Source organism: Suricata suricatta, chromosome 7 (genome assembly GCF_006229205.1).
Source record: "Suricata suricatta isolate VVHF042 chromosome 7, meerkat_22Aug2017_6uvM2_HiC, whole genome shotgun sequence".
NCBI lineage: Eukaryota > Metazoa > Chordata > Mammalia > Carnivora > Herpestidae > Suricata > Suricata suricatta.
The window spans coordinates 110392893-110419780 of record NC_043706.1 but is presented as its reverse complement, the minus strand read 5'-3'; the positions used below and the strand labels follow the sequence as shown (position 1 = coordinate 110419780).

At 34.2% G+C, this 26888-nt stretch overlaps 1 protein-coding gene across 10 annotated transcripts in view; it reads left to right on the top strand.

Moving 5' to 3' along the window:
* Positions 1 to 26888, top strand: part of PTPRK (protein tyrosine phosphatase receptor type K) — a 549193-nt gene that overhangs the window by 503989 nt on the left and 18316 nt on the right. The window contains exons 14-26 of one of the 10 annotated variants that reach the window (XM_029943962.1): positions 3625 to 3760; positions 4771 to 4812; positions 6781 to 6810; positions 11478 to 11638; positions 12724 to 12759; positions 14676 to 14687; positions 16987 to 17171; positions 19070 to 19157; positions 20483 to 20559; positions 20755 to 20772; positions 23267 to 23303; positions 24897 to 24994; positions 25412 to 25528. In XM_029943962.1, the coding sequence (XP_029799822.1) occupies positions 3625 to 3760; positions 4771 to 4812; positions 6781 to 6810; positions 11478 to 11638; positions 12724 to 12759; positions 14676 to 14687; positions 16987 to 17171; positions 19070 to 19157; positions 20483 to 20559; positions 20755 to 20772; positions 23267 to 23303; positions 24897 to 24994; positions 25412 to 25528 (1037 nt within the window). Of the gene's footprint in view, positions 1 to 3621; positions 3761 to 4770; positions 4813 to 6780; positions 6811 to 11477; positions 11639 to 12723; positions 12760 to 14675; positions 14688 to 15536; positions 15885 to 16986; positions 17172 to 19069; positions 19158 to 20482; positions 20560 to 20754; positions 20773 to 23266; positions 23304 to 24896; positions 24995 to 25411; positions 25529 to 26888 lie in introns of those variants that run through there. The other 9 variants (XM_029943961.1, XM_029943964.1, XM_029943963.1 and 6 more) reach the window with 9 other exon arrangements.

The following is a 26888-nucleotide window of genomic DNA, read 5'->3' as shown; positions in this document are numbered from 1 at the left end:
TTTTCTCACTGTTCAAAGAATTATCCTGCCTTTGGCTTCAGAACAATGGGAACTCTTCAAATATTCTTTGACAGATAAAAAAAGGTAAAGATTTATGGCAAAGGAAAGCATTTCAAAAAAGGTGTTCCACATCACCTTTGTGTATGTGCATAAATTATAAACAGGGCTCAGAGGTGTAGTCACTATAATAGCTTTTTGCTCTCTTTGAAGAAAATAGAAAACGCTCACTTTGGGGTTACTGCTATGTTTCCATTAATGAATCTTCTAAGCTTGAATGGTTTTAAATAGGATATTTATGTTCCTTGGTTCTAAGGCCAAGAACTTAGAAAACTATGTGTGATTAAAGTATCTAAAGTAATAAATTTATGCAGACATTTAATAAAAAATATTGTTAGTAATAATAATAATAAATGTCACAGCTAAAGACTTTAAGGAGGATTCACAGTTAAGGGAAAACAGCCACTACATCATATGTTCCTGGAGAATTTGATTAGCCTTCTATACTCAAGTTTAATAATGATGTTGAAGCATTGATGAACAACTCAGCACAAGAGTTACAATCATGACAGACAAGCACCCTTACTTAATCCAAATGAATGAACTTGGTGGGGGGTTTTTTATAACTGTTTGGGAAAATTAATTGAAGTCCAGTATTTAACAAAGACATGTCTGTAGACTATGACTTTAAAGCAATCACTGTTTTATATAATAGGTTATAAAAGTCTCACTACTTTGCACCTTGAATACACTTGCAAGGTTAGCAGTATTATTGATCAGAAATGTACTTTTAATTTTGGCTTTCTGTTTCTGGAAATATCTTTAGATTAATTCATCAACAAATCTCTATTATTTAATAAGATTTTTAAAAAATCTTTCAGTCTCTGAATTTGAAATTACCTTTATGTCAGTTTTATTATATAATTACGAAACGCAGCTAGTTTTAAGGCTAGCTGTTCATACTTCATGATCATAGTTTATATTTGCACCTGTGTATATTCTGAAGGTTGTCTGGAGGGCTTAGCAGTTCTGGAGATTTTCATGAAATATATGACACTTATGGCATAATATCTTTAGAAAGCTATCCCATAATAATATATATTTTGTCAAATTAAAAGTGTATTAAATATATATTTAACTCATTGAACAGGAACTGATCTTTCAAAGAGTTTCAAAAACATTTAATTCTGTGAAGTATATCAAATCACAAAGCAATCATTGTTACCCTCTGAAAGTCAAGGGTAATCTAGGACCAATTAAGAGCAAGCATTAATTAATGAATAATGATGCTTTGTTGCATGCACTAAAGTCTTTTCTAGGGATTTCTATGTCAAACCTTCTATCTTCCTATTTGAAGCAGGAACTCTTCAATCCAACTGAGAATTAGACAGGTTATATTCTCTTTAGCTTTATATCCAACTTTGAAATATATTCCACCTGTTTTCATATACACTGCTTTGTATGTATCTCTACGGTTGTTCTTGGGAAAGAAGAGATCCAATATATTTAATACATGCTTTGATGCCTTTAACTATATAATGTGTAGTTTGAAATGTGGTATGCATTGAACTACTTCCACCCATAATTAATGAGATTGGAAATTTCCTGAAGCCTGGATATATGAAAGTGTCAAGTCAGAAAGGAAAATTCCCTTGTTTTCCAGAATAATAGTTGCCAAATACTGGTCTATAGGGAAGTTTTATCCTATCCAAGTGAAATAAGCTAAATTAATACAGTTATAGTGGATTGTTTTAAAACAGTTACAAAGTTAACTGTTTCTCTAATACTTTTCTTCAAACTATGTTTTCTACTGGTTTTACTTCAAATTACCATTTTATGAAATGACATTGATATTAGAGATATTAGTTCTCCTTAATTTCCTATTTGGAAAAATTAACAATTAGCGATCTTTTACCTTTCTCTTTTGGGGAGGAACTGTGGCTGGTTGAGAAACTGGAGCAGATGTTTGGATGCAGAACCAGAGCAAAAGTGCAGGGAGGGATACAGAAACCAACACAGAAATGCTAAGGAAGAAAGAATTGAAATATAGAAATATACATAATGTTAAAAAAGGAATTTGTAAATTATCCACTGGAAGGATAGGAGGTTAGGGGTTACCTGGGTGGCTCAGTTGGTTAAGTGTCACACTTCAGCTCAGGTCATGATCTAGCAGTTTGTGAGTTCGAGCCCTGTGTCGGACTCTGTGCTGACAGCTCAGAGCCTGAGCCTGCTTCGGATTCTCCCTCCCTCGCTCACTGCACCTCCCCCACTCACACTCTGTCTTTCTCTCTCAAAAATAAATAAACATTTTTTTTGAAAGATATGAGTTTAGATTAGGGGTTCATTTGTTCATTCAGCCACTGTCTCCTCACACTTTAAGGCAATTTAAGGCAATTTCCCAAATGTGCCTAATCCTACAAGTCAGCCACACTCCTGCCACACAGATTCTTACCAGAAGGGGCCATGGATCTGGAAACATTGAGAAATGATGTTTTAGAAGACAGATGTGTTAGATTTTGTCTCTGTGTTTACACCATTTATAATCTATCCTTTTCTCATAAGCCTCAGTTTTAGTATCCGGGAAATGTAAGTTTTCAAGGTTAATAAGGTAAAGGAAAATATCTTCAGAGGGCTAATGGAGCTTGTAAATTTACTAAGGTGCATATACCTTTTTCATTGTTCATTTTTTAATTTTTGAGAGATACAGAGAGAGAGCCCACGTGAGCAGGGGAGGGGCAGAGAGAGGGAGAGAGGGAGAGAATCCCAAGAAGGCTTCACACATCAGCACAGAGTCCAACATGGGGCTTGATCTCATGAACCTGATCAGATCATGACCTGAGCCAAAATCAAGAGTCAGACACCCAGTCGACTGTGGCACCCAGGCGCCCCCGGGTGTCTACTTTTGACTGTGTGTGTGCATGGGTGGTGGTGGTAGCTTTGAGAAAAAGGGAAAGTCAGAGGATACAAAGAATTTTATAAATAATAATAAAACAACTTTATCTTTTCAAAGTTCTGTTTCCTAAGTTTATTATCTGGGTTTTATTTTTAAAGAGACTATAAAATATTCCTTGCTGTATTTGTTTTTCTTTTCTTCCAAACCACCTATTCCTTTCAGATCTTATGTATCAAATCATAAACTGATTCTACCAGTCAGACAAGGCATTATTTAACCCAGCCCCTTGTGTCCCCGACAAGTGCCATTGACAGCTGCCTTCAGGTGCCAAGCACAGCATGCACTTGAGTTCAGAAGTGTTTGCTGAGTGAGCCAGCAAACAAATGAATCCCTAGATCTGACCCCATCTCTTTCCATGGACTAGTGGCTAAAAATCTGGCGTCTGACTTCTAAGGACATTTGGAGAAAAAATAATTCATCATTCTCTTTGATAGTTATTGTTAGGTTTGGTTTTATTTTCATGTGTTAACAAAATCCCTATTTAGAGGGCTTTCCCCTTATCTCGGCCCTAAATCCCTCACGCTGTGGTTTAGCACACTTCTGTATTTATATATCCAGATTATTTTTATTCAAAATAAACATGCCTTTTTGTAGTAATTTTTGGCTGGTACTAATTTTCATCTCCGAGATAATTAGCTGCTTTCAGTAACTTATTTTTTAAATTCATTTAGCAGCAGCAACAGAAGAACCAGAAGTGATTCCAGACCCAGCCAAGCAGACAGACAGAGTGGTGAAAATCGCGGGAATCAGTGCTGGGATTCTGGTTTTCATCCTCCTCCTCCTAGTTGTCATCCTCATTGTGAAAAAAAGGTAAGAACCGACTTTGTTCTGTCCCATTCACCACCATTTATGTCACTAGCTTTCAAATATTTTTTTACTTCCCATAAGCTCTTTTAAAATAGAGCAAACAAAAAGAATAATTGAATTTTGACCATATTGCCAGCATCTGAGTCTATTTCTCATGCTTTCTTAAATAAATTCTTGTTCTTTGCAGTTTAATTTTGGACTTAAACATATCCTTCTCGTCAAGTTAACTTTGAAAGTAATGCAGGAATTTAAATTCTTCAAATGCAGACACTTGAAATATTCATCTATCATATATTTTGAAATGTTATTTACTCAGAATGGCAAAAGTATTAATTATGATACTTGGGTTATGGTCTGTGAATTATTTTTTACTCTTACTTTGTTTTTCTGAGTGTTGGCTACAAGTAAGATATGAGAAGCAGCTAAACATTATTTTGTGGAATTGTATATTAAATATTCACTGACTCAATATTTCAGCACTTCAGTATGAAGAGTCTTTTTTTTTTAATTGAACATTAGTTTTTTTATACAATATCAACCCATATCGCCATCTTCTGGAATTACATGAAGATATTAAGACCTACTGGGATTTAAATTGATTAAAATGTACTGCTGAAAAACATTTCAAAGTATACAGTCTTTATAATCTGATCATCTTTCCAGGCTATAAAGTGTCGTGGTCTGCAAGGCGTTGTCTTAGAAACTGATACAACTCTCATGTCCTTCCGATCCTATGCTTTGGATAATACTGCAGTCTGGGAGGACTTGTAAACAAGTCTTTACATGCAGAGTACAGTCTCCTAAAATAGGCTTGTGTGTAGAAGTGTTTGCAATCTATTACTTATATTGAATATTAAATGATGTTGCTTGCATTACATTAACTCCTATACTATTAGGATTGTTTTGTACTCACAATAAATCATTAACAATACGGATAAGACTCATACTACATGTTTAATCATTCCATCAGAGTTTATTTTAATGTGTTGCCTCTTTACAATTATCCCCTGGAGATATATATGTTGGAGAAGACACATCTGCATTAGAAACCTTAGGTATGCATTATAGTGTTTTGTGTTAAATTAGCTACATACGTGCTTTCCCTAACAGTGCTTTCTCTTTTTGCTGTTGTCCACCTCTGTGATTGGAGAATACATCATCTTTGAGACAGGAATACTTAAGCACTTTAGTAATACAGATTTGCCAATCAAGATAAATAAAATGGCTGGTTGTAACCTTCAGATCTTATCTCTCTATTTAGTTTAAACTTATATTTGGAGAGTTAACTAAACTGTTTGGAGAGTTAACTAAACTTTGCTTCACAATTGAAACTATTTCAGTCCGTACAGATCAGAAAAGGGAGTATGAAATTGGCCTCTGATTATGTCCTCACTCAGTTAGAATTGGGTTAAACTTACGGGTTTTATTTGTTATTATTCAACACTTATTTGTTATTATAGCCTTCCTTACCTATGGCCCTCTGTTTCATACATAACAAAAAGAATTGAAACATAAATATCTTACACTATATCAAAATAACCGCTAAGCACGATTTTATTGTGTGGGTAAAATGCTCTGACACCTGTCTAAAATTGCATAATGTAACCAGTTCTTTTTCTAGTTCATATTTTAAATGGATGGGCTCTCTATTAAAATGCTTAATGTTTGAGTTTTCATAATTATGCATTAATTGTCTTTTGATAGAAAGTGTACCAGGGCTTTCATTCCTCTTCCTCACCACTACCTTCACAACTAGGAAAAGTTGCAACTTTATAGATAAATAAAGTTACATACTTGGATCTATTTCCTTCCTATATATATCATCACTAAATTACTTGAATCCCTTATCTAAGCAACTTTGTAATGACTTCCACTCCTATGTAGTATGTCTCACATGTATCATGTATGATTTAATCATAAATATGCTTATTATACATACACAAAGGCATAGATCTTATAACAGTATTGCATAGCATCAAATCTTAAATCAATTCTAGTATATAATGTTTCCCTTTTAATACACAAATTTATAATAAAACTAACAAAAAGCAAACGATTTTTAGTCTCTTATGATCTTTACTTTCATGGGAAATTAAGTTTCTCAAGACTGTCCCTCACTAGGTGTACTTGTTATGTTGAAAAAATTTCTATGTATTTTTGGGTTTTGTGTAAAAATATGGTTTGGAATTTAATTTAGTAAAATTCTACAGCTGAGGGTATATATAAAGTAAGTTTTTAGGCTAAGAAAAGGGATAGTGCATCTTTCAAAACGCAATGTCATTTTTTTCTTTAAACGCTGTTAAATTATTTCCAAATGTATGCCATTTTTTCATTGGTTTCGTATTATATTTTAAATGTGCAGCATGAATACATTATTAATTCCCAACATAAACTTGAAATTATGTTTCAATACAGTAAATGTTTGTGTATGATACCATGATCACATACATCTACTGTGGAAATATCTTTGTGTACATATAGTGTAAGGGACATATGTATATTCACATAATATATGTATGTACCTCTTTACCATTAAGATATAACAGCTTGTTTAGAAATCTAGATGTCACTGCATATATTCTATATTAACCTAATATGTATTTACATTTTGTATCTCAAGAAAACCAGTCAATTTAGTATACAAGTTCTATACACAGCTATTCCATCTATCATGGCTTTTCGATGGTAATGGATAATATTATGCTTAACTGCATGTTGAAATACACAGTCCACTTAATTTAAAATTTTTCTGACAGCAAGAGAAATATCAGCATGCTATTTTTTCCAAATTATGTATTTTAAATTTTATTTTCTATTGCATATCTGTCTGTTTAATTGCATGGCAAAAACAAAATCTAACCAATGCATGAGCAAATTGAAATGCAAACCAAAAAAAACATGACTTTTATTTCATTTTATTTTATTTTTTAACACACATTTTTCTGCTTTATTGAATGTGACAGAGTCACGCTTTTCATTCACCATTGCTTCTCTTTTTCCACTGTCTGTGATTTGCTTGCCAGGAGGAGCTACTATTCTTACTCCTACTACCTGTAAGTAGAAAATGGGTGATATACAACTTTACCTGTGTTAAAGATGCAGTATCCCTTTTCAAAAAACAAGAACAAAACTCTAAATGTTTGTGATTTTGGTGATATTTTCTGGACTCTAAAACTATAAAGTTTATCCATTAACTTATTTTGTTAATCTTTTTAAAAAGGGATATTGTATTTCTGTATGTTCAGCTACTTTTATTCATAATTTTCCACTAGTAGCTTTAGACTACAACCCAAAACATCCTGTATTTACTTAAGTCAAACCTATATCTTATAAACAAGGTACCTCATACTACAAGCAGGTCAGGTCTGACTGATAACATCTCTCTCCACGTTTCCAGGAATCCAGGATGGGTTATAACTTCCGAGCACCCTTGGTCTGGTCATCTAGGCAAACAGCATGCTGTCATGAAAACAAATGGATAAAGTGTGATACTGTTGCATTGACCAAGAAACAAAAACATCTTTTTAGATGTTTTTGAGTTCATTTATTATAACTTGAACAGAACAAAGATTTTGTAAAACCGAGACCAAAAAGAACCCTGTCATCCTACACAAAATATAACAATGTGTCCATGTATTTCTTTTTCTCTTCCAAACTCTTAGCTCAGCGACTGTACTTAGGTATGGAATGTTAGTCTGAATAAAGACAGAGAATATTGTTGACTCTATATCTCTAGACACCTTCAGTGTACCTTAGATGCGAGGGTATCCATCCAATCCAAAGGAATGTTATAAAAAAAAGTATTCTTGGACATTGCCTGATTGATATATGATTCGCCAATTTTTAAGACTTAAGACTTGTGATTAAGTATGTTTGTGGACATTTATCCCACAGTACTTATTTTACTAGGTAAATTTAAGCAAGTTTTACAATAAAATTTGCTAAGAGTCTCAATGACCCTATAACAGAAGTCTGCCAATGGTTTAAATATTTTAAATACTTGGCTTCTTATAATTTGCTAAACAAGCAGGTGTAAACTAACAGTGCTCTTAGCTTATTGTGATGGATCATAATATCCTTGTTCAATCATGTTTGATGAAGCCAAAGGTAATTAACTGTACCGTTTCATACAATTATGGAGCACTTTTCCTCTTTATAGCCCACCCATATATCCACCTGCAGAAGTTTATGCTGTTGGCTGCTTGGATAATGAAAGTCATTTGCACATCTGTCAAACTCAAGTAGTTGTAAAATGAATTGCTTAACTGTCCTGAAGTACACTATATTTATGTTTATATTTATATATAAAATGTTGGTTGCTCAGAGAGAGACAAAGCATCAAACATATAAGAACCAATAGGTATTTATGAGAATGTCAGTAAGCTTACCATTAACCATTGATGTATCTGTAATGTTAGAAAGGGATTGCCTTTTTGGTGGATGGATAACATTTCTGTATGCCAGGCTTTATAGTAGGTTATTATGATCCTATTACTGTAATACTTAGAACGATTGGCAGTATCAATCATAACTTGAAAAGCGTCACAGATATATCATTTTAAACACTGCTTAAACATACCTAATCTAAATCTAAACATATTTAGTATAAACATACACAACCTGAATTAGAGAATTTTTAAATAAATGTAAGTAAATAAGTTAAAATACAATTTAAAAGAAAACTAGTTGTGATCTTTAACATTCAGTGGCATCATCATAGTGACCGTCACTCATGATCAAAACACTTTATTCTAATGTTAATTTTTGTTTTGTAGTAACTGAAATTTAAGCCTACCTCACAAGGCTGTTGTGAGGACTCAGGTATAAAGACCAAGCTGATAAAGCATGGGTGACAGATGTTAACATAGGTTATACCCCCCAATAATTTGTCATCGAACAAAGACTTGTGAATCTGAAAAGTCTTCTATTGCCATAAAACTTTTGTCATGCATTTGACAAATTAATTGCTTCTTACTTTTCCTTAATCACAACATATATATAAATTATGTGTTTTAAAGTAAACCCTCAAAGTTTAAACATGTCTTTTCTAATTGGTTTGAACTACCCATTCTGAAAATTTTAACATTATTTTTAATCTACATTTCAAATTATGTTATTATTATAAAGTTCAATATCAATTTTTGAGGGATGAATTCCTTCTTCTTGCCCAAGAAACAAAGATTGGAAGTTGTTTTCTACATTGTGTTTTACTGTTTTAGCACTCTTAAATGGCAAAATGTTTGTGCTATTAGCATTCTTCTTCTCAACTTTATAACAACTAATGTTTAACTCCTAGAGCCAAGTAGATGCTTGATATGATGGTACACTTTGTAATGTGGCATTTTAAAAAAATATCAGTGATTGGCTATAGTATGACAGTGTAGGCCTTGGAACCAGATTATTTTTACTGCTTATTAGATATATAACTATGGGCAAGTTACTTAACTTGCCTGAGTCTCAGTAAACTCATCTATACAATTAGAATCAGTGGGTTGATCTGAGAATTAATTGAGTTAGCAAATGAAAGATGCCAAGCATGGAACAGTCCTGTTTCATCCATTCATCCATTCTGGCCTGCTATGTGCCAGAGACTGCTCTGAGTGTTAGGAGAAATGATCCTTCCCTTATGGGTCACACAATGGGGGAAACAATTAAAAGGATACTTGCACTGACACATGATGCGTGTTGTCATAGTCAGAAAACATGGTGCTGTAAAAACACCTAACAGGGAAATCAGGTTGTTTTGGGATCAGAGAAGCCTCCCTGTTCCAGTGAGACAGAATAGCTTCTTTCCATTCTATTCTGTTCTTCTAGAGGTAAAAGAACATGGTAGATCAAAGAACAATTACCTTATATGGTGATCTAGAGGTAAGTTTGGAAAGTAAAGTCTATAGACCAAAGGTGGACCTGCTGATGTTTAATTTTCCCTACATGGTTTCAAAAAATGGAACCACTTGATAAAATCAGGAAATTTAACATAAATATTCAGATTCATGACTTGTCCTTAAAAATAATTTTAAAATCAGAAGCTCAACACTCAGATCAAATGCCAATAATCACTTAGGCAAGTTGCCCCTAAAATGACTTTCCAGTTCTCCACAGTTCCCACCCTTCTAGACAGCCCTGGCAGCAGCACTCAGTTGAATTACCCATCTAATATCTGTAAGATTTTGCAGGGATTTTACCCTGTAGCCTAGAAAGAAGAGACAATAGCTCTTTCAATAACTAGATGAAATATCACTAATAAATGATGGTGGTAGCGGTCATGGTAGTGATGGTTGTGGTGGTAGTTCTTGTTATGCTTTTGTCATTGCTGTCTTATTACTAGTACTGTCAATACCATTATGATTACTTCTTTAAAAAATTAATGCCATTTCCATCATACAACCTAGTTCATGACTGTCTTTTTTAGGTGTCAGATCTGTTGTATCCAGAAATTGGGTGTGTTGGGATGTACCCTCTTAAGTACTATAATCTGGAGTGGCTCTCAAATTGCCACATTAATTTTGCAAAGGAGAAGCCCTTGAACATAAACACCAACATTAAATGAGCCTTTAAAAAATATTTGTAGTATATTTTCTCTAGTACAGATACTAATGAGCATCAGAAGAATTTGTCCTAGTTAATAACCTAGCTGAGAAAAGGCATTCTTTAAACAGCGAAGGAATATTTCCAAGATATATAAAATGCTGCCATAAATATAATCTGGCTAATACAAGCTTTTAGAGTGCCTTTATTTATATAATATATAAGTTACCTTGTTAATGTGATATAAATGTTTTATATTCCTTTAATAATTTTTTATTGCATGTTTTATGTGTAACATTCACAAGGGACAGGAATGTATTTCACGTTCTTGACGTAGAAGATAAAGATGTCAGTATTTGAGGAGCTCAGAAGTCTAACTCCACTGATTTCTAAACCCCTTAAGTCATTTGCCCTTGCATTTATAAGGCAGTTCTTCAGTGCCATGTGCTTCTAAAACACATTTCTAGGATTTGACTGTGGCTATGACTCAAGATTATGATCATTTGTATACTGTGTGAGCATTGTCTTTGCCAAACTTTTCTCAGGGTGCTTTTCTTATACAGTATATAATTTTCCCATAGATATGTATATTTGCATTAAGTCTAGCAGTGGCTAATTCTACAACTTTCCTGATTAAGTATGGGTTGGTGTAATAAATATGCTACTAAATATGTAAATGCTACACCTGTTGCATTTTTACTGAATGATAAAACAGAGAATAAAGAATGGGATTTCTTGACCTCTTTTAGCTGGGTGACTAGAGTAAAAGAAACTTAAAAAACTATTCATGCTATTCCCCAGAAGAACTTCTAAAAGGTGATCAAAAGAATTAATTACCCAAGAGGAAAACCAAAACTTAGCTTTATCTTAAATTTTCCTTGTACAGCTTTACTAAGGAATTATTCATTTGTGACTTTAATAAAGCATAGTTATAATTTATGACTATATTAATGATACAAGAAATGAAAGCTTTCGATTGACCACTTGAATGTTGAAATATCCAGATGACAGATTACAGCTACCAACAGATGTTGTTTGAATATCAAACCTAATTCCTGAAATTATGAAATTTAGAGATTCCAAACTACAGCTTTGTATACTTATTCCTGGGTCTTCCTGAACTACTTGCTGCTCGTGTCAGCTGTCCTCCAAGCCTCACATCAGGGTTTCCCTTTTGTATTTGCCTTGGCAGCAAGCTTGCTAAAAAACGGAAAGATGCTATGGGGAACACCCGGCAGGAGATGACGCACATGGTGAACGCCATGGACCGAAGTTACGCTGATCAGAGCACACTGCATGCAGAAGACCCACTTTCCATCACATTCATGGACCAGCATAATTTCAGTCCAAGATGTAAGTTCCTCATTACAGTTTTATTAAGTTTATTTATTTATTTCAAGAGAAACAGAGACAGCAAGCAGGGGAGCGGGCAGTGAGAGAGGGAAAGAGAGCTCCCAAGCCGGCTCTGCTCTGTCAGCACACTCACAAACCTAAGATCATGACCTGAGCTGAAACCAAGAGTCAGAGGCTTAACCGACTGAGCCACCGCAGTACCCTTCTTCCTTAAAATTGTAATAAATGATTTTGAAACTCCTTAAATCACTTCGAATTCAACACATTACCTTTTGAATAGTGAGAAAAAGTACAACAGAAATGAAGGAAGCAGCCAGAGAGAGAAAAAGTGATAAAGAATATTCTGGGAAACGTTCAGCCTGGTGAACATTTTCGTTAGTTACTGGCCCTAAAAGCCTCCCGTCATTCTCCTTGATCTATCTCTACAACACACTCATCATGATAAAGTTGTATGAGTCATTTTGGAATTTAATTTTAATCATGATCTATTTTATTATTTCACTGTAAATAAATGATATAGAAGAACATAAGTAAGTTTTGCTGAGTATATACATGTACCATCTCTCTAAACACTGGACTTAATAATTAATCTAAAAGGACTTGAAAGCATTTGTGTTCCCCAAACTTTTCTACCTATTCCTGTGTTAGTACTTTATTAGGAAGCTTGAATTCAACAGTGTAACTATAAATATCCTCTTAGGAATGTGGAGAAAGGATTAAATCTATTTCTTATAGTTAACTGGAAAAAAATATTTGGAATGAGTATGAGATCATTATTTCTGTAAGTAGTTTGAACTTGATAGATGTGAATGGGTCCCTCTCCCCGTTTTATAATCTTTATAATGTCAAGTTGAAGCTTCCTGGCTTTTAAAATTGAACAGAATACTGAACTTTAACTACAGCTGCACCTTTCCTGGTGTTTTGAGATAACCCAAGCTGAAAGAGAATTTTACCTTTGCAGGTTATAATAATCAAAGAAAGATGAATAGTTATGTGTCTTAAGAACGTGTACATCTATTTTAAAGGGAAATGTAAAATATAACTTTAGGGCTGTATATTCCTTCATGAGCTTTGTTTTCCCACAGTGCCCAATGACCCACTTGTGCCGACTGCTGTGTTAGGTGAGGCCCTAATTCTTTATCATTCTTTCTTGCATGGATCACACATCCTTGCATGAGTTATAGCTTTGTCTACACAGTAATTATCTACAGAGTAGGAAGCAGCTTGATTTTGAAAATTAAGTCCTATCTTATCAAAGAAAGATCTAGTGACTTTTAAATTAGTAAGGTGCTTTTTAAAAGCAATGTAGTTTTAAATTCTTGGTTCTGTTAGATTTGGAGCAAAAGTACAGTGGCCCTCACTATATAATTGATATATATGCAAGTTAGTAGAAAGATCCCAAATGCACACATATTAGGGGCCAGTGCAACCTGAACAGTTAGTTTATGTTTAAAGATCTACTTAATGAAGAGAGTTTTGTCAATCCCCCTAAGTTTATAGCAACTAAAGAACACGTTTCCAAGTGAACATTAAAAATGTGTGCATTTGCTCTAGTTTTGTCTTTATTAAGAATTTATAAATCCAGGTCAAGTTGCTATAATATTGGTGTGGAGTTTTGCATTCTATCTATGCATCTTACATGATGTGTTATCCTTTAAGAAATCAAGAATAAGCCAAGGTTTAACACTATACAACATCTCAGACAAAGTAGTATTGCTAGTGATGAAAAAGGCCTTTGCAAGTGTAAAATTAATGTTTAATCAACTACATATTTAAGAATGGAATGAGTTTTATTTCAATTTGTACTCTGTTCCTTGACTAATTATGCACCAATGATTCATGACCAACTTGCTTATATGTTAACAATTTCTATATCAGTCTTATCCTGGTGTTTCTAATATTAAAGGCTTATCCAAAGAAATATGGAAATTGCCAGCTAAATGTATCTTAAAACTTCCCAATTCTCTCATTAAATATAAAAATTTAAGTTCTTGCAAGCATAAAACTTTATTTTACATTTTATGCATGTTTTTATTATCCATGTATTCAACATTTAATTACATTTTAAAAATATTTTGGAACAATTCAGTCAATTAACAATTCAGTTAAGTGAAATATGCTTCTTTTTTACTAAAAGAATTATTAAACTTATAATTTTACAATATAAAGAATATATACTTAAAAAAACTGAAAGTCAGTGTTTTTCTCCGACTCTACTCTCCTTTTGATGTCCACACCAATAATGGGCGAGAAGTGAACTGGGAAGTTCATCCCAAGGGGTAGCCCAATTAATTAGGGAGGAGCCAAGAATCATGATCATTGGCATGGCACCAAAGGCCTCTGAAAATGTCATCTTCTGTTGAGCAAAATGCTGTAGAATGCTGTCACCATTAAATTAATAAGTAAAAGTCAATTAAAATGTTAAAACCCACCGAGGAAAAATTAGTCACCTAAATGTTAAAATTTCATCACAGTAATATTGTAGGAAAATATTGAATTGGCTCCAAGTTGCGGTTCTCCTGGAGACTCACAATATGAACCCATGAAAATGCCTTATGTCTTTTCTTTCCCATCTGTAAAGTTTTTCATAGTTTTTGAAGAGAAAATGAAATTCTATATCTGAATTTTACTACCTATAAAGTTTAAAAGATTTTGATTATAATTCTCCCTGTGAAAAGAGTATGTATGTTTGAGGAAGGCTAGAGTTAACACAAGTCATAAATCTATTCATATAAACAGTTGTTATGCATTCTATTTCATTTTGAAAGTCAAGCTGGTTTTTTAAAAATATTCTTTAAAAGCTAAATCTCATTAATCATATCAGATTTAAAATGATTTGTTGCATTTTTCATCATTCTTGGAATCATGGTATTTACAGTGATTTTACATCTACGTGATTTTGTAAAGCAATTTTTGAAATCACTTCAAGTATTGCTTGATATTAATACCTACTTACTGATTTCAAAAGCACTTAAAAACTTTTCATATTGATTCATATTTTTGCTTTTTTGTGTTTCACTGCTTCATTGGGTTAAAGTCCCTATAACCGGTAAGTATATTGCAAAGAATTCTAGAAAAGCTTTCCATCAAGGAAATACTCGAAGTTATTATTCTTAAATGTGTACTGAGGATAATGATTAGAACATGTACTCTCACTACCAGTGTCATTATTAGGTGGTGTAATGAGGTGGAAAATGTATTGAGATTAATGATTCACATGTGATTATTTTAATGAATGCTGCTCGTTGTATTAATGTGTGAAAGCGAAATGCAAAACAAAAGGCACTGTCTGTTTCATACTGGACATCTCATGGAAGATTTGGAACGTGGGTGACTTCTTTGTTTCTCACTGAGCCTTTCATAATTGTAAGCATTCCGCTGCCCCAGCAGGTATGACTTGAGCTGTAGCACTGCTCTGCTCAGCCTGGGCTACCGTTCCCCAGCTCGGGTGATTGCATTTTGCCTTTCCAGCATTATCTGTCCCCTTCTCATCCTCAGCTGTGTATCCTGTGATAGTGCCCGCATCAGTGGCTTCTGAATTTAATTTATATGTTAATCTGTGTGTCGATCAATTGATTGTAATATTTTAGCAAAGATAGATCGATTGAGTGTAGCCTTATAGGAAGAGGAAACTCATGAATCATGTTTGTTAGCAAATGTGTGTGTGGAGGGGGCGGGCAAAGCCTGGGTAAAAAACATGAATTCGGCTGGGTGGCTAGGTCTCACAGGAATCCACCAGGGATTTTGGGGATTCAATGTGATGTTTTTAGAAGTAAATGCAAAAATTTTTTTTAAAAAGGCATTCAGCCTAACAAGGGAAAGTAAAATAAATGCAATCAAACTAAATTGTAGAAGCACACAAATCTGATTGTGGGGTTCTTTTTTTTTTCTTCTCCAGGAAGAAAAAATGTTTATCATGGGGACAACAATTCATGTTTTGCCATATCCTATTTGTAGAGTTGGTGATAGAACAGGCAAATGTACCAGCACTTGAAATATGTTTCACTGTTAATTAAATATCGTTCTCTACAGTATGCATTATCATTAAAAACAAAAGTTCCCCTAAGAGTGTACTTTTCTTCTGTTAATGAATATGGCAGTATAATGCTTTCCAAAGTAACACCCTTAAAACGTTTGTTTTTTATTTTTTTGGAAGTGGTAAGTTTAAATGTGATAAATATAAGCATGCTTTTTCTCATTGTAATGATTAGTGCTGTGGTCATTAAAATAATATTTATTCTTCATAGGTACAATGTTCTTGTTCATTTTTTCTTTATGACATAAAGAGTTAAAAGTTTCATTTTAAACTAATGGCACAATTGGACGGGGCCTACACGTAAACGTGGGTGGTGAGGGACTCTGTTTATTTTAAATGGTTCATTCACTGAAATATTTATTGAATGACTGCTTTGCACCAATCAGCAGGACTAAAAAGAAAAATATGACTGTGTCTCCATACTTTTAGCGTTCAGAATTTAGTAAAAGAAAAAAAAATAGATCAGTCAACAAATGATTGAAATATACAGTGAGTGAAATGACGTGTACGTGAGGAGGCCACGGAAACATAAAGAAGGAGCTGTGTAGCTCGGCTTGGATGGGCCAGGGAAGAATCCCAGAGGCTCTACCTACACATTTTGCCCCAAAGATATACCCTAGTTTCTTTCACACAGTGGCCAGAAAAGTCAAAATATATTTATAATAAAAAGAGCAACCATAACAGTAAACCAAAGGGGTAGAGACTGAGTCTAAATGCACATATAAGCTGACTAGCAGACATAGTGGGGCCCAGGGATGATTCTGTAGAATGCTCGTGTTTTCCAGTCTGGAGTGTACCATGCTCAGTAGCCCCAGTTGGCATAGTAGACCCACAAGAGTGAGGAGAGCAGCCCTATGGGAATGGGTTGCTTAGATGGGGTCCATGAGTGAGGTTGGGATATGGTTGGGAAGGAGTTTGTTCAGTTTACTCGGCAATGAAAACACCTCTCCAACTGACAACTTTTGATCTTCTGGTACCTGCTCTATGCTGCTATGACTGCAGCTACAAGAAACAGGAAGAACTCAGCAAAATCTCCCACTTACACTTTCTAAAAGTGGATCAGATGTCTCTACATCTCACAGCATCCGTTATCATGCTGATATAAGCATAATGTACTCTGACCTCATACCTTGAGCTGATATAAAAGGGCTTTGTCTTTATAGGGAAGCTGGCCCAGATCTGTGCCATATTTCTTTTTCTTCCTCCTGTTACCAGAAAAATCTTAAGGTCTTACGATTTTTTTTGCATAGATAAATATTAAACAAGATAACTTTGTCTTTTTTTTAATCTTTTGGAATCTGAAAAATGCCAGATGAGAACCACAGTGCTACAGCTGAGTCCAGTCGTCTTCTTGATGTGCCTCGCTACCTCTGTGAGGGGACAGAGTCCCCGTACCAGACGGGTCAGCTGCACCCAGCCATCAGGGTCGCCGACTTGCTGCAGCACATTAACCTCATGAAGACATCAGACAGCTATGGGTTCAAAGAGGAATATGAGGTGAAAGTTGCCATACTATGTTAAATTTTATTTCTAATCATAATAGTGGAATTTAACACTTTTCTTTCCCTTTCACAAAACAAAGACTGGAATATTCTGCAGACTCCCTAATCTTGTGCCCATGAGAATATACTCACTGTGTATACAGGGAGAGGGAGGAGACAGGATTGAAAGAAAGGGCAATTTCTGGGGATAAATCTGAGTCTAAATTCACTCGAAGAATTCTTAAATGTGGGATTCCAGAATTTTTCTCATGCTATTTAAAAACTACTTTATTAAACCTTATATTTCCCCACTGAAAAATCTGTAACAGGACACTTTGCATTCCACTGTATCATTACAGATTCTGCCGTTTGAATGACATAGTCAGTAGGTACTTCTTTGCCTCTTTACTTATTGACCCTCTGTTGAGAAATGGGGTTAATCTTTGTCCTGCTCGCCTCTCTTAGTAGTCTTGCTGCATTGTTGGTTGAGAGTGGCCAGGAAGAAAACAGAGCACTTCAAATCCAAAAGAAGGATGTGGGAAATTCTTCTTCCAACTTAAAAAAAAATTTTTTTAACATTTATTTATTTTTGAAAGAGAGAGACAGAGAAAGAGCAGGGGAAGGGCAGAGAGAGAGGGACACACAGAATCAGAAGCAGTCTCCAGGCTCTGAACTGTCAGCATGGAGCCTGACACGGGGCTCGAACTCACAAACCGTGAGATCATGACCTGAGCCAAAGTCGGCTGCTTAACCAACTGAGCCACCTAGGAGCCCCCCTCTTCTTCCAACTTTATTTCCCCTTCTTATTCAATCCAAATGACCAAGATTTTTACTGCACAGGAAGGGATTTAAACTGAACATCTCAATAAACATAGCAAAAAGGAAAAGGTTCTTTTGTCACTCTTCACTTACTGAATAGTGTCAGTCTGGGGCATAGAAGGAAGTTCCTCCACCATCATATGCGTACCACCATATACACATATTTAAAGTGAAAGAATCCAAGCAGTACTTGACCCTGAAAAATTATCTAGAATACACTCAACTTCATGAAGAATCTTCCAAGCTCTGTATTTTATTGACTGATTGCTGGTATACCTGAGTTTGGGAGTGAGTAAAATTAGCTTTGAATTTTGAAAGTTGCTTTTAGACATACACCGGAAACACTAGGCTGTGGCAACAAAATAGTGTAAGGAATTATAATATTCTGCCAGAGCTGGGTTTTTTTTTTCATTTCATGTGTATTCCTGTGTACCTCACTTCAAAAACCGTTGACTCTTTGAAGACCCCATTTCCTGTGCTGAGCAAAGTTTTACTTTGCTTTACTGCAAAAAGAAATATATACCCATATTTTAAATTGCTGCATATGGTAATTAAACCAATCAGCAAATTCATCTGTTCCAAGATTCTTGGATATGGTGACTCTTTTTAATTTTCATATGGTCCCTTGTTGTACATTCTCAGTCCTTTTCATGATCTTCAAAGAAACTGAAATGTGATGTATTGTGCACAATTTAATGAATAATTATGGGGGAAAACAGGTTTTCTTTTTCCTGCTATAAATGCTAAAGGAAAAACATTTGAAAGATACTCATTAAAAGTAGTTTTGAGGTTTTGATGCTTTCTCTGCTTCTGTCTCTCAGAGTTGTAGGGATCTTAAATTTGAAATAGTTTCAAGATCCCTTTTTTTTTAAAGTTGTTTTTTATCCTCCATTTGAACTCAGTGCCATCCAAGATGAACAAGTAGGAGTCCAAAAAACAAGCTTTGAGGCTAAAAAGAGAACTTATTTACTGCTCTAGGACTTCCTTCCTCCCTGAGAAAAATGGCTTGTCCTATTTTGGTCTTCAGAACAGATAAACTTCATTCAAGAAAAGGAGTTAAATTCAGTTGTCTTGTTACTTTTTTTTTTTTTCCAGAGCTTCTTTGAAGGACAGTCAGCATCTTGGGATGTAGCTAAAAAAGATCAAAATAGAGCAAAAAATCGATACGGAAACATTATAGCATGTAAGTTCTCATACAATTCTTGATGAATGTAAATACTGTGTGTAGAAGATAAATATTAAGTTGCAGTATCTCCGTATATGGTTTTAAACTTTAAGAGAGTCCCGTAGGGCAGCACATCTGTTTATAAAGTAATCTATTTAATATTAAAACAGCATTGCCTATTGGCAGTGACTCTGAAATTGGCATCATCTTCATTAATTAAATTGACTCAGACTCTTCATCCGTTGAAGATAACGTATTATTTGATTTTGTTTGCACACTTAAGCATGAGTGTGTTATTGGCAGCTGAGAATATCAAAACAATGAAAAAGAAAGGTCTTTTCAGTGATAAATTGCTATAACACTTCTACCAAACCTATTCAAGATGGGAGTATTATTCTTCCCACATAACCTTTATTTTTTCCTTGGAGCCAGGGTCTGAACTCCTGTTGCTATGTTGTTTATCATTAGGGACTAATTCCTCATTAAGTCTTCAAGATGTACACATAGGATCAATAAATCAGTTATAATATGAAACCACAGAACAGTAAGGAAAGTAACATACTAAAGTTTGTAACTAGCTAATGATTTACTTAGACCACTCAATTCTCAATTTAAATTATTTTAAAATATCTTCTGAATACATCTGAATTCAACCTTGACCCTCAAGAACTAAGAAGTTGAGAACAGAGATTCAAATTCACTCTCTAGTTCTGTGGCTCATTTGCTCTAATGTGCAGTGGGAAAAGATCCCACCCATTTAAAACCATGTCTAGGAAGCAAAATTCAAAGCTAAAGCGAGTTCAGTTTTTTAGACAAATCCAAGACTCAAATGATGATTCATCAGATATTAGCACATCCCTAGAAAATTCCTAAGTGTGAGATGCTAGTATTAACACAATACTATAATAAGTAATGAGCTCATTAAACTTCTTATATTTCTTTTTTTTTTTTGAGAGAGAGAGAGAGAGAGAGAGTGAGCAGGGGAGGGTCAGAAACAGAGGGAGACACAGAATCTGAAGCAGGCTCCAGGCTATGAGCATGCAGCCCGACACAGGGCTTGAACCCACGAACCGTGAGATCATGACCTGAGCCGAAACCAGACGCTTAACCAACTGAGCCACCCAGGCATCCCAAACTTCTTATATTTCTTTAAGGAAATTTGTATAGTTGTATACTATGGATAAGCTATTAACAACCACCGAATTATTTTAAGTCTCTACCAAAGTTATTGTCTCAGCACAGAGAGGGAGTTTAATATTTTATTTTTATTTATTATTTGTTTAAATTTTTTATTATTTATTTAAAATAATTTCCTTTATTATTTCATTATTGAAAAATTTTAGATGACCATTCCAGAGTAATTCTGCAACCTGTCGAGGATGATCCTTCTTCAGATTACATTAATGCCAACTATATAGATGTAAGTATTTTTATAGCTTCATGTGCCCGATTTGTTGGCTTATATATGTGAATCTTTTTGCTTGTTATTACCTATAAAGTGATTGCTAGCTTTTTAAAATAAAGAACAAACTGTACACTTTTCCTTGTTCTACGTCCTAGTACTTACTGACGTTGTTGTGCTTTCTTTCACACCTGACTTTGGTTTGGGCTGTAGATTTGGCTGTACAGGGATGTAAGTACCACTATATGTAAATAACAGCACCCTATTATAAATATTTACTGTAATTACTTAACTACAGTTATTACTAATGCTTAATACTAGTTACCTCTGCATGCTTCACCTAATTAGCCTCATACAGTATATCTATGTCATTTTTTGTAACTCCTTTACATGTGTGAAGATCTACTTTACCTCCTTCCCTTTTCTATGTTTGGAAAAACAGGACCATTTCTAGCTTTTGACAAGTTATTATGTACTCAAGTTTTATTTGTTGATGATTTCTGTTTCTGGCTTTTATTCTTACCCCTCCCCAAACATGTGAGAAGCTGGATAGTATGATGTGTATTAGTGTTTCTGAAATTTTACTTTTTACATTTGACTTCTGATGTTAAAAATGGGTAGGAAGACTATTTTGCGGTGTGTGGTGTTGGCTTGTCAAGTATTAAAATTACTTAGGCAAAATAATTACTAAATTGAATTTGTAAAATACACATATCACACATATATATCGAATCATGCAAATCAAAAGTCTCTTTTGATCATATGCTCCACTGTTACATTTTGGTTACAAACATCTACATGCAAATTGTTTGTTTAATAGAAAGTAATTACCAAATAAAAGATAAAATATTGCTAATGAGGCAATGATACTACATTACATAGAAGAAGGACAGGCCCTTAATTCATATTTCCTGGGTCAGAATTATGCAGGAAATCTTGGGAATGTTGCTTCACCTCTCTATGCCACAACTTCCTCATCTTTACTGTGGGGATAATAATAGTAGCACTAATCTCATCATTTTATTATAAGAAATAAAATAATGTAATAATTGTTAGGCAAAAGTTGGAAGTATCAAATATTACATCATACACATAGTAAACTTTTATAGGTATATAAGAGATATGAAAATTAGGCCCCAACTTTTTCTAATCTCCATAAGTAAGATATGACATTTGTCACATTCATTAAGTTCATGTTTTATAGTTATTTTGTGAATTGTCATTATTTATATATTGAACTAATTAATTTCATTACATACAGTCTCTGAGTATACTGGTTAATATTCTGATCATCAATTTATTCTCCTTTAATATTTTAAATTTATCAGACATCTCAAAAGAGAAAGTGAAGCTAATGGTCCACTCTTTAGAATAAAAAATTCAACAGTTTTCTGAAAAATCTGTACTTGGTCCTACCTGTTCTGTTTAACCTTGGTTTTCTGCCAAGACATATACACTGGAGCCTTATTATAATACTACTTTATGGTTCTTATGGTAAAACTGTGTGTTCTAAATGAGACTCTATTGTTATCCAGGCTCCTTGTTAAGACCCCAGTGTATTTTGGCTGATAACTACACGATTCCATAATGCTCCCTTTCCCGTTAGTTTATTATACTTAAAAGAGTCTTCTTCTGCTTTGGTAAATTTTTCATGAAAAACGGGAGATGAAATTCTTTATAAAGCTTGGGAAAAAAGTTTTCCATGAAAAATCATACTATTTGATATAAGAGGAAATAGAACTAATTTCCAAATTTGCAGCACTTTCATGCTCCACCTATTAAATTTTAGATTGGGGATATCAGTTTACATGCTTTTATACGTGCATCGAGTTGCCCACACCAAAATGTGGACAAATTGTACCACAGGCTTTTGCTAAAGTCCTTTGATAAATACAAAACAAATTGAAAGCTTAACCCTATTGTACCATTAACAGTTTTGCTAATCATGATGTACTGGAATTCATATCAATTGAGAGCAACTAACAACTTACTTCTTATCGGGAATAATTTCTTTGTTGAAATTGTATTAAATGTTTAAGCACCTGAATCTTTTGGCACACTAAAAACAAGTGCTAAACTTTTTGTTCAGGATATGATGCATTTTATTTAAAACTCTTTTTTCCCTATATATGTGTGTACCTGTAATTATGTGTGTGTAATTTAATATCATCAACACACACAAAATAGTTTTGGCAAATTCCTGAACATATTATAATACAGGAATATTCTCAAAAAGATCTCAGCAGGACTTTGACTTAATGCACACATGCATTGTCCAGCTCTAACATTGGAATGTTCTGTTATTTTTTTATGGTTCTAATATGTCGTTGTCCATCTGTAATGAAGTGTGTTGTACTTTTGGATAATAAGATGAGAATTAATATTTTTTAAACACAATTTGCCAGGAATGAATGACTAAAGATTAACATGAAGGCATAAACATTTTAGTGAAACCAAACAATATCTATGAGGTTACTCCTTAGCAAACAAAACTTAATTATGCAATCTATATTCTAATCTGAACCCTTAAAACATTTAATTTTTGTTTTATGCTTACCTTTCAGATAACCTAGGTTTGAGAAGTGAACTATGAGTTCACTACTCATTTCTGGACTTTTTACTATAACTTAATCTTAACAGGTGGTTGTCTTCATCTTTTTATGCCTTCATTCATTTATTTCTGATACTGATGTAAAATGATAACCAATTTGTTCTCCTATTTTAGGGCTACCAGAGACCAAGCCACTACATTGCAACTCAAGGTAAAACATTGCCTTTTTTAATGATAAAAAGCAACCAAACTTGCTTATTCATCCATAGGCTGCTTTTGCAATTTTATCTGACTGAACTGGGAAATAGATCAGAATCTTCTGCATCTGCTCTTTATTCATTTATTTAATACACATTGTTTTATCTGTGCAAAATATATATAAAGTAAAGCTTGATTTATTTTTTGATTAAAAGTAACAAGTAGCTGCTGATTTGTGCCTTGGGTTTTGGTATTCCGATGTCGCAGAGTACTAGTCAGTAATTGGGGACAGAGGAATTAATTCTCTTGACGAAAGCAAGAGAGGTCTCCCCTCGGATAAGTTCCCTTTGCGCTTTGCGTGTGTGTGTGTGTGTGTGTGTGTGTGTGTGTGTGTGTGACATAGTATGTGGCCTGGAATGGAGTAGTACCCAAGACCGATATTGTTATAATGAGATGTTAGACTGTCTTCCAGCAAAATTGTATAGGCTACAACACAGAGAAAACCAAGAGCTAAAAGGAACTTCATCATGTTCATTCTGTGTAGAAAATATAAAAAGGCAAAGAAATCTTGTTACCCTGGCACACTGGGGAATAAGAGCATCCTTAAAACTCCTTTAATTATCTCTCCAGATTGACCACTGGCCATCAGAAGCCTGCACAGTTATTTATTTCTTAAAAGAAGGAAGTACACAAAAGCTACGTTTGCTTTTTTGACAGAGGTCATTTTCTAAGTATTTTCATATATCTTTGGGTTAATTGAGTTGAATTGTAAGTTCTTGAAGGTTAGAAAGATCAACCGTGGTGAACAGTATTATAATTTTGGGGGGTTGTTTGGTTTGGTTTTAATTTTTTTTAATTATTTATGTTTATTTATTTTTGAGAGAGAGAGAGACGAGCGTAAGTGGGGCAGGGGCAGAGAGAGGAGGAGACACAGAATCCATAGCAGGCTCCAGGCTCTGAGCTGTCAGCACTGAGCCCTATGCGGGGCTCAAACCCACAGACCACGAGGTCATGACCTGAGCCTAAGTCAGACACCCAACCCATTGAGCCAGCCAGGAGCCCCAGTTTTGTTTTGTTTTTTTAATGGCACTGAATAGAGTATAATCCAGTAGGTGGTGTCCTGTCCGGAGGTGACAATATAAGGTTGAGATGTTTGCTTATAAGTGTGGATATTTCTTCTTTAACCCCTAAACATGCACTGTTTCATTAATGACGTGGGTATATCTAATTGGTAATATATGCTGTTTGGTAGATGATTCTGTAAGACTTCCTACTTTTTTACGTATGTTTGAAGATGCATCAAACTAACTTAGTGACCAATATAAATAACCTAGAAACTAGTGATATCTTCTTCTGAATGGAAAGTATAAAGCACAAATTGGGGAGAAGGAGTTGTATACGCCTATGTTTTTGCTATATGTGAATTTAGATACAAACTGAATTTAAGTAATTTCGGCAACTTTTCGTGTTAGACCTTTAATATTATTTTATGTTTATTTCATTTATTCTGATTATATGTGTGTGTGTGTATGCACTTCTTACCATTTACTTCTTCTAACTACAAAATTTCTCTGATAGCATAATATTCAAATTAATTTCTTCAAAGGCCCAGTTCATGAAACAGTATATGATTTCTGGAGAATGATCTGGCAAGAACAGTCTGCCTGCATTGTGATGGTTACAAATTTAGTTGAGGTTGGCCGGGTAAGAGAAAAAAGATTTTGTTGTTCTCGTTTCATAAAACATAAGTGTAAGTTGAGTAGCCAAACATAAAACACTTAGAATAGAATCTCATTTAATTGATTTAAAAATTCATAGGCATAGCATTTCAAATGAGTGCTCCTAAGTGGATCTTTGGTGACTGAGAAATTACTTGATTTCTTACTGAGTAATAAAAGAAACTTTAGAAATGTTATACTAAATTCCAATTGCATCATTGGGCATATATATTGTAATGAGACTACACAAAGTTTTTCCATTGTAGTATGTAATAGATTCTGTTATCTCATCTATAGTTTTTTTAACTATATTTTTCCTGTAACCTAAAGAGTGACCATTGAAATTAAGTCATCTTGGTTAATATGTACTCAGGTCCACCTATATACCCTTTTTGTCATTTAGGTTAAATGCTATAAGTATTGGCCTGATGATACTGAAGTTTATGGTGACTTCAAAGTAACTTGTGTGGAAATGGAACCACTTGCTGAATATGTAGTTAGGACATTCACCCTGGAAAGGGTAAGTACCCTAAAAGTCTCTTATAAAATACGTATATTGAAACTTTTATTTCTCTTAAAGCCCAGGTCAAGATATGGTTTTTTGATTATGCTATAAAATCCATTCATTCATTCATTCATTCTTCATTCCACAAATATTTATCTGAGAGCATGCCCTGTGCCAGGCAGGTTTGTAAACCTTGAGATGCATATTAAATACATAAATGATTTCTATTTTGAAAGGCGATCTAGAATCACGTGAAAAATCATAAAATTAGAAACAGAAAAATTGATAGAATGGGAAAAATTTAATATAAACTGAAAACCAACAAAAAATAATAAATTGGGCAAAATCTAGTTCCTTAAAAAGATCAACAAAAGAACTAAACACTGTCAATTCTAAATGAGACATAATCAAAACTTGCAGTATTAGAAAACACAAAAAGGATATAACTCCAATTATACTTGCTGTTAGGAAGGCAATACAAAATATTACATCTAAACTTGGAGACACATTTTAGTCTAAATACCCTTATATTCTCAGAAATAATAATTCTCAAATTTTGACCAAAGAAGACTTAGAAACCTGAATAGATGATAGAAGAAACTAGAATCTTAAAGTTTACCATGAAATTACAGTATTGTGTTATAGTTGAGGTTTCTTTAACCTTTAAAGAACTGTGAATGCCTTTGTCAATAAAACTATTAAGACTATAGAAATCCATTAAAACCAATGAAATATATTCTAATTCTTTTAAGTTTATTTATTTTGAGAGAGGAAGTAGGGAAGGGACAGAGAGAGGAGAGAGAGAGAGAGAGAGAGAGAGAGAGAGAGAGAGAAAATCCAGGCAGGCTCCTCACTGACAGCACAGAGCCTCATGCAGAATGTGAACTCACGAACCCTGTGATCATGACCTGAGCTGACGCCAAGAGTCAGATGCTTAACCAACTGAGCCACCAAGGTGCCCCTACTCTAAAAGCTAGCATAACTATGATAACAGGACCAGATCAAGATGGCACTCTTTCACTCTCTTCTCTCCTCCCTTTTTTTAAATCTCTCTCTCTGTGCATACACACTTTGCAGACCAATTTCTTTTAAGAACATGCTTGAAAAAAACTATAAAGTATTGAAAATTTGAAACCCGGCTGTGAATGAAAAAAACGTCACAACATGATTTATAATGATTGTTTTCTAGGAAGGCAAGGACATCGCCCCTGTGGTAGGAATCTAGCCACATATTTCATTACATCTTCCTTAAAGAAGCAAAACCATATGATTTTATTAAGACATTGTAATGTACTTACTTTTACTTAAAAGACATTTATAGAAATAATCTCACTTAAAAGACATTCAGAGAAATAATCTATATTAGGGAAATAAG